The 12,914-nt window shown below is 41.7% G+C and overlaps 1 protein-coding gene across 3 annotated transcripts in view; it reads right to left on the bottom strand.

The window, feature by feature from the left end:
* Positions 1-12,914, bottom strand: part of prdm16 (PR domain containing 16) — a 167,760-nt gene that overhangs the window by 105,149 nt on the left and 49,697 nt on the right. For all 3 annotated transcript variants that reach the window (XM_039604745.1, XM_039604744.1, XM_039604746.1), the window contains exon 2: positions 4,534-4,997. In XM_039604745.1, coding sequence (XP_039460679.1) covers positions 4,534-4,997 — 464 coding nt within the window. The remainder of the gene's footprint in view (positions 1-4,533; positions 4,998-12,914) is intronic.

The raw sequence follows: 12,914 nt of genomic DNA, 5'->3' as shown, positions 1-12,914 counted from the left end.
TGCCCTGTGGGGCATAAGAACTTGGCCATCTGCCCTCCTCGGGCAAAACACAAAAGCCAAGCAAACACTTCAAGACACAAGAGGTGGGTCGGGACAGATAAGTGTCAGGGTGCGCCAGGACTTCTCCTCCAAAGCATTTGAAAAGAAGGCCTTAGCTTAGCTCAGCGATTAGGTTATGAACAATAAAAAAGTGAGCTGTGACACTATTTATTAAGTGCCTGACACATGGTGAGGGAGATACATCCTGCCATAGCTGGATGGGTATCTGTCACGTAGGACGTAGGCGACATTAGAGTGCCCGCCAGAAGACTTAGCCTATCACTAAGTCAATAACTGGCTAAACAGAAGAGCTAGCATTCTTTTCACCTCTTTCCACACATCACTGGATGAATGATACTGATATGGAAAATCACCCCACAAAAAGTAAACAGAAAAAGAATGACGGACAGGGAGAAGGAAGTTTGCCTGGCAACAAAGTCATCCCAAGGTCCACTAAATGGACTCTAAAGCACACATTTCTATATGTCAAAACATATGTGCTGACTTTGTCCAAAGGGTCAGCATCAATGCGCATATCAAAATGTAAAAATGCACAATAATCCCCTTTAATGTATTCCACTGTGAAATATTTAAATCCCCTAAACTCAATGAGCCAGAACACCAACAACAGCTAATTACATGAGCATTAAATGGTAGCAAACAGACAAGCAAATGGCTCTGTCTTCGCAAAGTTGGTGAGAATGTGCTGCAAGGCTTGATGTGTGACCTTCACGCAAAAACTTGGTGAGATAGCAAGCACAATCTGGAGAAACAAAAGATAGAGAGAAAAGACAAACCTAATAGGTGAGTTTTAAAAGCCATGATTCAGAGCTGCAAAGATACGCCCAGTGATCACAGGGCAAGGAGAATGTGCAAACACCATTAATATCGCACTGAAAGGGCTTGGTCGCACGGTTTGTTTCCTTAACAAATGTTCATAATACAAACAGCGATTTGATTTTATGTATTTTTTTTTTTTCCTAAAGACCAAAGTCAAGTTGCATTTTTAACCTTTTATCTCTTGACTTCTATATGAAACACTGTTAGTAGCTTTCCTAGCTCTATAGTAAATGTAAATTTTTTATTAACATGTGTGGCTGCCAAAGACAACCACAGATGTGTTGCCCATATGCCTCCTGCCATCTGAGCACCTAAGGGAGTATGATCATACAGTCTAGTCAGTGCCAATCAGTGAAGAACACAATACCTCCAGCTACTGTATGGTGACATGTCTCTATCAATAGACAAGTCAAGCCAATCTACCAGTTAGATAATAGCAGCAGTCGCTCTGACAGTTAGATCCCTACACTGGACTCTCTGTGGGCCTTGCCTCTCTCTGCTTGCCTTCCTATCCTCAGGGGTTAGCAGTCCTACACACCCAACCAGATAGAGACACACACACACATAAGGTGGACCTGGGGCTCTGGCGTTCTATCATGTTTAGCTAAAGGGGGAGCATAATGGTTTTTAAATGGATGACTCAGTGCTGGCCCAGAGAGGGCGTCTGAGACAGAAGAGAATGGCCATGGCCTGCAGCGAAGCAGCTCTTAGATTGAGCTGTCCGTCTCACTAAAATGAGTCTGAGTTAACACCTCTTCCAGTTCCCAGTGCCCCAGGACAGACAATAGTAGGCTTCCTCTCTGCCTTTCCCTTTCTTCTTTCTGTTGTTCCTAACCTTTCACACTCTCTTTCTATTACTCCGTGTTTCTCTGCACCCATCTAGACTTTTACTCAGAGATCCAGAGAGCACTAAAGCATCGAGCATGTGACTGAGCTGTTTGGGTTCACTGGTAGACCACAGAGCTTACAAAGCCAACATGATGAGTTATTGCCAGTCTTAGTAAAAAAGAACAAATAAAAAATAAAGTCAAAAATCCACAGAAATGTAGACAGTGTATTTAAGCTGTTTTGGATGCAGCAATGCTGCTGCAGATGGATTATATCACTGTTGATGGGTGAAAACCTTGTGACTGCAATTTTAGCAATTTTGTATTCTTAGGAATTACAGGGCTACACTTACAGTTTAATCAATATCCTTTGACTTTTACATAATTCTATAACTTAAAATGAGGCTGTCATCAAGAAGAAACCAAGATTGTTTGGGGGGAGGAGCGGTGTTGCCTTTGGGGTTCACCCAACATCATAAATCTTTAAATAAAATAAAGTATTTTTAAATAAAATGGAAGCACAGTTATGCAAAGATAATCACTCTGATAATTACATTCAGCTTTTAATCTAAATTGTCACAGTACCTGCTGAGTTCTAACATATGAGGTCTTGGTTAGATACTATCACACAAAGGTCTCGGGTGACTTCTCCTATTATCTCTCATAACACATCACTGTGTTTTGGCAGGGGACTGTTAAAACACACAACGGACCTTTAACGAACACTCACGTTATCTTCCTGCATTTTTGATGTTGTTCGAAACATTTTGGGGTTTTTTGCATTTTACGGTTTCCCTCTATCAAAAAGCATCAAGCCTTCTCGTGTCCACTTACATCTTTCTGTACTTAGCCAAGCTTCTGTCACTCCCTCGCCTGTCTATTTGTCTAAGACCAGGGGCAGTAGATGAGTAGATGGTGAAAGGGGGGAGAAATGGGGTGTATGGGACTCCTAAGGGAGTCTGTTGATGACTATCAACAGGCTGACTGTTATGACTATCTGTGATAAGAGTCTGGGAGAGAAGAGCCTCTGAAGATTTCCAGCCCCAGCCCAGACAGGATATCTTTAAAAAATAATACAGCCTGAGCCAGGGTCAGTCCTCCAATGGCTATTCAGAAGGAGAAAGAAGAGAAGATGGAATTATTGTTCCCTTTTGACAGGTTGGGAGGCAGAGATCAAAGATTTTACCTTGAAGAGAAACAAAACTGACCTCAGGCTAATAGCAACATGCATACTGATCTGGAAAGACTATATTGAAAATGTCACAAAACGCCAAAATGTTCCAGCATCAGCTGAATCTTGGCTGTGTTCGCGTACATACCTTTCCGGGTGGCTTATGAAACTGAAACTGACAATTGAACAGAAAACTATCTTTGTAATATCCTTCAACATGCTGAGATATACTGTATGTTCCTCTTTAAAAGCCCAAAAGGAGTAGACAGAGTGTTAAATTTGCTGGGTTTCTTCCTTTTTTAGGCCAGGTGCGAGTGTTTTTGCCAGGGCACTTTGGTGGGGACGTGTGGATGTGTCTCTTTAGAGCTTAAGTCAGCCTCATCCTAAAGCAAAAGAGCTAAAGCTATGCTGATGAATATGCATTAGCCGGGTGTCTGGGGAGAAAAAAAGGAAGGAGGAGGGAAAACTGAGAGAAAACACGAGCGCTATGGGGAGTGTGTAGCTTTTGGAGAGAAGCCTCTTGCACCCCAAATGGCTGGCCATAATACAAAGTTTAAAAAGGAATATGTTCACCCTGGCACACTGCCACATAGCGTGTGCCTGAGTGTTTTAATCGCCTGCATGCTCCTACAACTGGTGAGAAGAAAAAAAGACTTCTTCGGACTGAAACTATGATGGGAATCCTTTGGGATTTTTTTGTTAATTTATCTACATAATTTTCATCTCACTGTTTTTTTTGATGGTATTTTGATCAACGTGAGCCAACTATGTATTGCATAGTATAGAGCATGAAACCATGGCAACATTCTCAAAAAAATTCCCTGCCTTGTTGGTTAAAGTTTTTTTAACTGTGCCCATCAGCTGCTGGTGTCTAATTCAATCACATCCTGCCCTTTTCAGAATGATGTTCCAATGATTAACTTGTCCAGGCTTCTATCCTTTGTTATGTATGAATGTAATATGAGACTACGTGAATGACAGTCCTCCTGAAAAACGAACAGTCAAGGAGTCAGTGAAATGAAAAGCAGGCCAGCATATTTCACCTCTAATTAGGCATTTGAGAAAGGGAGACAGAGACGGAGAGAGACAGAGACCAGGAGTTTCTTTTTTTCCTTAATGAGCTTACTGAAGCAACTTCAATATCCTCTAATGTCATGTTGAAATGAAAATTAATAGTTCAATATGCCGCCACCGCACTGGGCCACGCTTCTTCCATTTCCATATCAGATGCCGTGACCAAATGAGTCTGCTCGCTTCAGACCGACGCCCAGAAAAGCTGATACCACCGCTAATCAGCCAGATTTTTCCATTTGACATTGCTACGCTGCGCTGCCGGAGTTCTGGATAAGTGTGTTGTGCGCGTATGACTTTGAGTGTATGCGACAATCAAAGATGAGGTCCAATCATACACATGATGGAAACAGAATGGGCATCTATGGTGATGAGACAGATTCTCTTGAGGAAATGTGAAATCTGAAAAGTGCCTCATTGCTTTAGTTACTTTCTTCACTTCTATTTTGTTTCGTGTCTTACTGTGTTGTACTGCGTTACCAGTAGCGGATTAAAAGTGACCCACAGTTTATGTGAAATAAAATAAAACTAATTAAAAGAACAGCAACTATAATGACTGCACAGAGACGCTGTGATAGTTCCTACCTCCCATCCAAAGGAACTGTCTTTGCCTGTGGCCACATGATGCTTTGTGCTGTGCAGACCAAACCTCTCACCAGCACCTATGCGGGTCTTTGCCCATACACCCAGACCTGCACCGGGCACAGAGGACTCCCGCAGCTCCAGTTCACTGGGAATGGGAATGTCATCAGGAATGTAGACAGGCGCCTCATAGGGCGAGCCCTCCTTGGGTGTGGTGAAGTCCTGGTCATTGCTGCTGCTGCTATTGTTGTGGAGATGGTGGTGGTGGGAGGCATAGATATGGGGGTGTAGCAGGTGGTGGTGGTTGCTGTTTGGATGGGAGGGAGTCGGTGAGGGCAAGGGGGACATGTTGATGATGCCGTCTTCTGCGTCGTCTTCTGGGCTGTCGGCGCCACCTCCGCTGCCAGCCGCTAAACCTGGCAGATCAGCCTCTGTGTCGTACATGCTGTCCACTGGCTCACTGTCATCTAGGAGACAAAGACACACACAGAGATGTCAGACAGGATCTGTAACCTCCTGGATTTCGATGCCAGCATTATAGACGGGAAGAGAAAATCTGGTTTTAGCCATAAATCTATGTGAATAGCTTCCCTGGAATTGAAGACAGAAATTGAAATACTGTAAATCATATTTCCAAGCCCAGTGGCATACTACGCATGCAAGGAGCTCTTGGCCTTAAGTTACAAAATGCACTTCAATGTCCTAACCTCTAAATTGTCGGCAAACCACACAGCACAATGAGGAAATTTAGTGGTCCTCAGAAAGTCGTACTTATCCATCTGACTGGCTTCAGCTACAAAATGCTTAGTTCACTGATTTTCCAGAGGTTATCTGAGAACAGCCAGAAACACAGAGATAGTGGCCAAGTCCTTCGTGGGAATAGTTCTCAGTTTAATCGTGGTCACCACGTCCTGCCAGGACTCATCTTACAAATAATTCGTTATATCTATCATTGACCTGGTGGGCCTCGTCGCCCATTATTATTTTCACATTTAAGACCTGACAACATGATTGTGCCGGCGCTCCAGGATCCTGCCGTTCTGACATAAGTGAAAACAAGAACAGCAAGTATGGTTTTGGTAACTTCAAATTTCATGATTTTGTTTTTCATATTGTATAATTCAGGCATTTATTGTGTAAAATGAAAGTTTGTATGCACTAGAGCCTCTTGGTGAGTATCATTCCCTTAGGCTGTTTTTGAGTAGAGGCTTTTTAGTACGGCATATCAAGTTTTCAGTAAAGCAGATGAAGATGTGTAGTAATTTTCCCTTGTAAATAGCATAACATTGGAATTTGAATCAGTACCAATGGCATCAAGGGAGAAGAAAGCTTATAAATATGAAATAAATGCACATTTTTCAATCCAGCCCTCAACAGATCTGTACCTATTTGTTTGTGTCTCTGTGTGTTTTCTTAAGCGCATCTATACATGTCTCTTTGTTATCCCTCTCTAGACAGTCCTGGTGTCTTAAGTCAAAGTACCACTGCAGTTTTGCTATCTAAACACAGGGACTGGCAATCAGCAGGCCAACTAGGCCCAAAATTACAGCAGGAGTGGTTCCAATCAAGCGCTTTCCCCCCTCCTAACCTCCATCTAGCCTGCTGCCAAGCCTGTCGTCGCTGCCCAGGTTTTAACTGGAGCTGCAACATGACATTTTAAAAATGTGCTTGTTAGTGTGTGGAAGTATATTATTTTGTAATGAGAGGTTTTAATTTAAAAAATGATGCAAGTTGAATTCAATTAACAATTGGGATGTTTTATTTCCGTGAGTTTACTCATTCTAAAATGCTGTTTCTGTGTTATGTCAGGTCAGAAAGGCAGAGAGATACAGGCTGAATATGCTGTTAGGGAATCCAAATAACAAAACAGTCGTTACAGAAAGTGTAGAAAAGCACACAGTGTGTAGTGGATACCTTTTTTTTTGCTATCTTGTAATTAGACATGTAACTTTAAAATGCGAAACGTGAAACTTTGGAAGCATGTGACGAGGGCCTGGCAAACCTGCAGCGTGTCCACATACATTTGGGTAACTTATCACATAAAGCTGAAGCAGTAAAAGTCAGCTTTTTATTAGTGATTTTGCGTCATCCCAGTGATTTTGACTGGAAAGGAACCCGTTTTTTAATGATGACTGTTTCATGGGGATTCAGACCAGGCGTGCAATTAAGCATTGGAACATGTGAGCCAGCAGTAGCTTCCACTTTTCACAGATCAATTAAAGTTTTATAACTCAGCCCTATCTGCTGCTCCTTCCACACAATCAAAAGTGTTTTCAGACTGTTAAACTTTTTTTTTTACTCCCTCTCTCCCTCTCTCTCTTTCTGTTCACTCCCCCACTCTCACTGGCACTTGACCCATTGAGAGCAATTTTGACAAGCAGAGAGACAGCCTCGGAAAATCTATTAAATACCATTTGGCTTTAAGAGCCTCTATGAATAAAAAAAACCCCGAAATGCACAGATCGCTACGTCAAATAATTGACTAACAAGGAGAGAGAAAGAAAAAAAATTCCTCTTAATCTTAATGAACAAAACATCTTTTGTGAGACGCATGGCGCAGTAAACCACAGCAGAAATGGCAAGCACGGTGTGATATTAAACATGTTCAACTTTCAGTCGTAACTTTGTTAATTCCTAAAAAGAAAACGATTTTTTTAAAGCATGTGAGACCAGAGACGAATGTTCTTTGCCAATCTGTAATACCATGTTCAACTGATGATGGAAAAAAAAGAAACTGCAAATGAGAAAACAAAGCAGGCTCATAAGTCGAAGGGTGAGAAAGAAAACAAAGAGGAAAAGACAAAGAGTCCAGCAACCAATGACTGAGCTGCTTTTAAACAGCTGTGTGTTAGCTCTGGGTCTCAAACGTCCCAGAAAGAGATGTTAGGTTCACCTCCCTAAGGGCTTCTTAAAAAACACCCAGGCCAGATAGTGCCTTCCTCTCCCTGGCTCCTTATGTTGTTCTTTCTCTCTCTGTTCCCCTACGCCATCTCTTTCTCTTTTACGGGGAGCTATTTATCCTGATTACATCAGGGGTCAATCATTAATTCGCACCTTGGGGGTCCCGGTGCTGGCCATGGCTACAATGGGCTGCTTGTTCAGCGGCTGTTATTCCAGTGGAAAACTACTCTGCTCTGCCTGAGAGCCAGGCACAGGCCACATGAAGGCATCCCATTTATTTGATAAATTGTAAATGCGTGCCATAAACGGAGCTCTTTGCTTTGTAGCATGGCTTGCAATAACAAAGATTTTAGGGCACGTATGAACAGATGCGGGGTATCACACAAACACACATCTGTTTGCAACTGAAGGAGCTGTTACTGTACTCAAAACACATGCGCAAGAGATCAGATGGTGTTGTAGGTAAAGATGATATCTCATAATTACTACATGTCAAAGGGAAAGAACAAGATATGACACAGATATAGCATTTACAGTCACTAGCCTAAAGTACACATCTGACACCATCAACTATTTATTGCAACAACAAGCAAACAACAATAGCACAAGATATTAAAGAAAACATCCGTTCAAGATTAGAAGAAGCTACTGAGGATTTTTTTTTGAATAAAAATAATAAAATATGAAATGCTGATAACATTGTAATCAGCGTTGCCATAGCAAAATAACTTGACACGGTGCTGAAAATCAGCGGTTTAATCGGAGGGCCTTGCAAAAGGCAAATTGTTCTGTGGTTGTGTTTAATCAGAGCACTCTAGACTTAAATGCATAAAGATAGAGATCTGGAGTAATTTTCTGCCGTCTGCCTGGACGCACACAAACACATGTGCCTTGTGGCATATGGACTGAGCTGTATTATCGATGTAGTCTGAAGAGAAGGAGGAAACAACACTGACGGCATACACGAATTCTGAGAAAGGAGCTAATGCATATAATAAGGACCAACTAATTTCCTGCAGAGTAAGCAGTCATGCCTTTAGTGAAAATAAAAAAAAAAATTACAAATCTTTGTAAAGCTGTTGCTCAAAGGTGCATTTTTTTCTTGTTTTGAGGGGATACAAATATTGAACAGAAAAAGAACTGCACAGTACAGGATAGAACAGATGCCAAAAATAGCCCGATTATTCAGAGCCAGGTGTATAAGCAGCATGGTGAGGTCATGGCTGTGGCTATGATAACATTAAAAGAGAGCTGAAAAAAATGTGTGTGTGTGTGTCCCATTGATGGCCATTATAAAGCACACACATCCTATTTCCCTCACTGCCTTCTCCAGTACACACAGAGACTGCATCTTTTGGCTGGCCGTAAATTGATCTGGTTTAATTCAAAAAGAAAGCCAGCCACTGATGAAAAGACAATATCCAGGGAAAAGGCAAAACTATGCAAAATTCAGCAGAGGCTCCAAATATGGGGGGAAAAGATCGTCTGGTGAATGAAAACATTTTTTAAAAAATCAAGGCAGAGGGAGACTGTGTGGACCATGACAGATATGAAAAATAGCTAGGTGGTTGAGCAATAAATGACCAAACATTTTGATGTGGGAGCTCTGTGTGCATGTGGGCCAGTGTGCAAAGCCAAGTGTAATCTGCTGCCTGTGCCACTATATTGTGTCAATGTGGTCCCACTTAGCTGCGTCACAGGGCTACAGAGCGATATTGGTACCTGTTCCTCTGTAGTAAGGCTTTTGATGATTCTGCCTTCACAAAGAGAGTCCCCCCCACCACCACCACCACTACCACTACTGCCACCCACCACCCCCACTTCCCCATTTAAAACAGGAGGGATGCAGCTGTAAAAAATCAAACAGGGGCAAATTAAAAGGTAGAAAGAGTGAGCAGTAAAAAAAAAGGAAAGAAAGAAAAGTGTACAATAGTGATTTTTTCCACAGTGACACTGGGGTACCATATATTCAAAATGACGTGTAAATGGAAGCATGTGACGAGGCGGCCAAAGGAGGGCATTCAGTGGAGAAGGTTTGTGCATTTCCATGTGGGTGGAACTAGTGAGCGAGCATTGGGGGCACGATCATCTGCAATACGCGAAAGGCTCTCCGAGCAAGAACACCACACTGTTTCCCCTTGTAAAAGCACCAGGGAGCATTTCCAAGCAACACTTAAAACTATAACACAGCTACTTTGGAATAGGTGGAAAGTAAGAAGGAAGGAAAGAAAGAAAGAAAAAGGCCAATGCACCATCTGAAGGCCCGTTTCCCCTCCACAGGGTTGCTCATGTAATGCTGCAGATAATTACACAATAACAATAATAACTATAATAAAGAATTTATCCGACAGCAACATATACTGGGATTGTTTGCTATGCAACAGTCTCAGCAATAAGATACTCGAACTATAGGACTACATTATTTTATTATTAAGTTTACATTTTTACAAGCCACAGTTTACAATGCTTATGTCATTGACAAAAAGTGCGGTAAAAAGTAGGTGATTTTTATTTCTTTAAGTACTAACATGACTAAAATGTCGTGAGAACAAAACTGAAATTTAATTTTCATTTCTCAAAAGGTTTAAATACACGCATCCTGAACCAATTACCTTGTTTTTTGGCAGAATTTACAACATTTACTTTAATATTGGTGTCTCTTTGTCTGAGTCGCATCACTTACTGTCTGTGACTATAAGGCTATAAGTCTTTGGTCACTGCAGCTCAGAATGGAGAGAGTGAGTGTGCATTTTTATGTTTGTGTGTAGCATCAATACAACATGGCTGATGTATTGATGTGTCATTTGTGCTGAGCAGCCCAGAGCCATTCCATCCTCCAATAAAGTGCATGTGTGAGTGTGTGTATACACTGAGATGAAGCCTCCAGGCAAGTAGGAGACAGCAGGCAACCTCCTGCAGCTGAGAGCAGGTGTGTTTTTGCGTGTGCGTGTATAAGTGTGTGTGGTGGCCCTGTAGTCCCAAGGGACCCTGGGGACCAGGCTGCTGCAGACATTTATTAACAGGGCAGATTAATAGCACTAGGAAAACATGTTCACAAACATGATAAATATTAATAATAATCAATATTGAGTTACATTTGCCAAATTGAGTTGCAAACATCACCCAGGGGGTGGGGATGGAGAGAGGAGGGAGAAGGGGGAAGAAAGGAGGTGGATAAAACAGGAAGAATACTGAGTGCAAAAGAAGAAAGCAGCAGGGGAAAAAAGAAGAAGAAGGTGAAAAGAAGGAATCAAACAACAGTGAATAGTCTAGACACGATTTAACAGTGAAAACTAAGCAAAACCCTTTACATTTACACGTCACAATAACAGAGACCACCTAAATCAGCTATTTTAAACTGAGCATCAGAATCAATAACAAACAATTCAGGCAGAACAAAGCTATTCTCATTACTTTAACGTATCAGACCATCGCATTGCTAAAGAGGACGCCAAAGTCGACGCTAAGATAAATCAGCATAACTGCTAAATGTTTTATATTTCCAATTCCCTGAGGCTACTGAACGAAGGAGCGAAGGTCAACAGCACATCCACACAAACAAGGCGGTGAAGCAAAGTTTGAATGTCAAACACCACAGTCAAAGTTTCACCACCATGGAAAGCAAGTCTTGAATTAATTTTACAGCTTCACTGGGATAAAGAGGGTGAGTCCGATTTATGAAGACATCCTCACTACCGGTGGAAGGTAGTCAGCACAGTCACTATCCACAGAAGTAACAGAAATCAATCAAATCTAGAGGCAAATAATTTATGGCAACAGTTTTTATTTAATGTATCAAAAAACATCACATCTAAGGCAACAGAATAACAGAACGTATGGTTGCTTTAAAAGATTCCACTATTCAGGAACAGACTCTCGCACTGTGCTTTGTCGATCTCTTTCCGTTTCTATATGTGAGTCTCTAGGTGTGTGTGTGTGTGTGTGTGTGTGTGTGTGTGTGTGTGTGTGTGTGTGTGTGTGTGTGTGTGTGTGTGTGTGTGTGTGTGTGTGTGTGTGTGAGAGAGAGAGAGAGTCCCTACACCCACTTCTTGTGCAGCTTCATTTAGCAGGCCATTCGGGAGGCCAGACAGCAGCTAGGGGAGCACCAAGGCAGACAGTGTTCAGAACAAACCCATCCATTCTAATTAACCAGGGAAAAGAGAGGTTTGACTTGTGCGTCTGTATGTGTGCATGTATGTTTTCGAAGCAGGGCACTTTATTCAGTTGAACTTTTTATTTTAGGATGGGTCTATATTGTCTTAATGTGTAAAATGTGAAATAATAATCACAGTTATTTATGTGTATCTTGGTCAATATCGTCTTGTGTCCACCTCAGTAATACTTCTATGTCTTGACCTGCCTGATTATCATAGTTGGATGAAAATCTAGAGAGGGAATTCATGGCCAACAGATTTCCTAGCCGACATGGATGCACTTGGGTGTGTGTGCATGCTGAGTGTGTGTGTGTCTGTGTTAGTCAGTGTGGTTTGGCAGACTGGACGCAGCATACACCGATACATCAGTCTATTACTCTTTAGCCTTGCTCCTGCTCCTCTCTTTTTCTCGCTCCCTGCAGTCATTAGCCAGTGAATTAACGACAATCGAGCACGCTATTAATCACCCTGACAAAAGTGTTAGCATTGCCTGGCTAGGCCGGCACGAGACTGTGGTGGGGGAGGAGGAGGAAGGGAAGGGAGGTGGTGGGCGAAAAGTATGAGAGTGAGAGCGAGATGACTACAAGGGTCATGGGAGACTTTTGGTCTTTGGGGAAGGAGAAAGAAATGTAAAGATATGGAAAAGAAGAGGTGTGAGGGAAACAAGGGACATAAGATAAAGAGAAGACGGTACAGCAGAAAAACGAAAGGCTGATGTGAGCAACAGAATTCAGCACTCAGTCTCTGTGCACTTGAATATGTTTAACTTTAGAGTTCTGTTATTGAACAGTTAAAGTAGGTTATTTATACTACGGCGAAGCAAATGTACTCAAGGTTAAAGCTTATCAGCTCTTATGGAGTTGAATGTGTGGAGCTGCTGAAGGGTTCCTGTTTAAAGTCAAAGTCATTTCCTCAAGTATAATGCAGTGTAACTACACCTTATGTAATTCTGAATTCAAACTGTACATATACATGTGCGCACCCCTTATATAGTTTGTACACCTTATTGATTTTTTTGTGTGTGTTTTAAAGGCCCAGATAGGGACGGGCATTGCAAACCAGCTAAGGCTATAAATGGTGAGGTGTGTTGAACAGTTGATGTAATATAGTTGTCCCACTGTAAAAAATAAACTAATAAAACTAAACTTTTAATATTATCAGCCATTGTTTGCGGTGTAGTGCTGTGCATCCTACAAGACTGCATAAAACACATAATTGCATATAAGTCTTAGAGAGCATGCAACATGCAAATATATATATTGTCATTTGGCATCTAACTTAAAATACAGAATTTGTAGGAAGGGCATTATCCAATGCAAACTATACATA

This window comes from Oreochromis aureus, linkage group 20 (assembly GCF_013358895.1).
Source record: "Oreochromis aureus strain Israel breed Guangdong linkage group 20, ZZ_aureus, whole genome shotgun sequence".
NCBI classification, from domain to species: domain Eukaryota; kingdom Metazoa; phylum Chordata; class Actinopteri; order Cichliformes; family Cichlidae; genus Oreochromis; species Oreochromis aureus.
The sequence above is the reverse complement of the archived record's forward strand: the minus strand, read 5'-3'. Positions and strand labels throughout refer to the sequence as shown.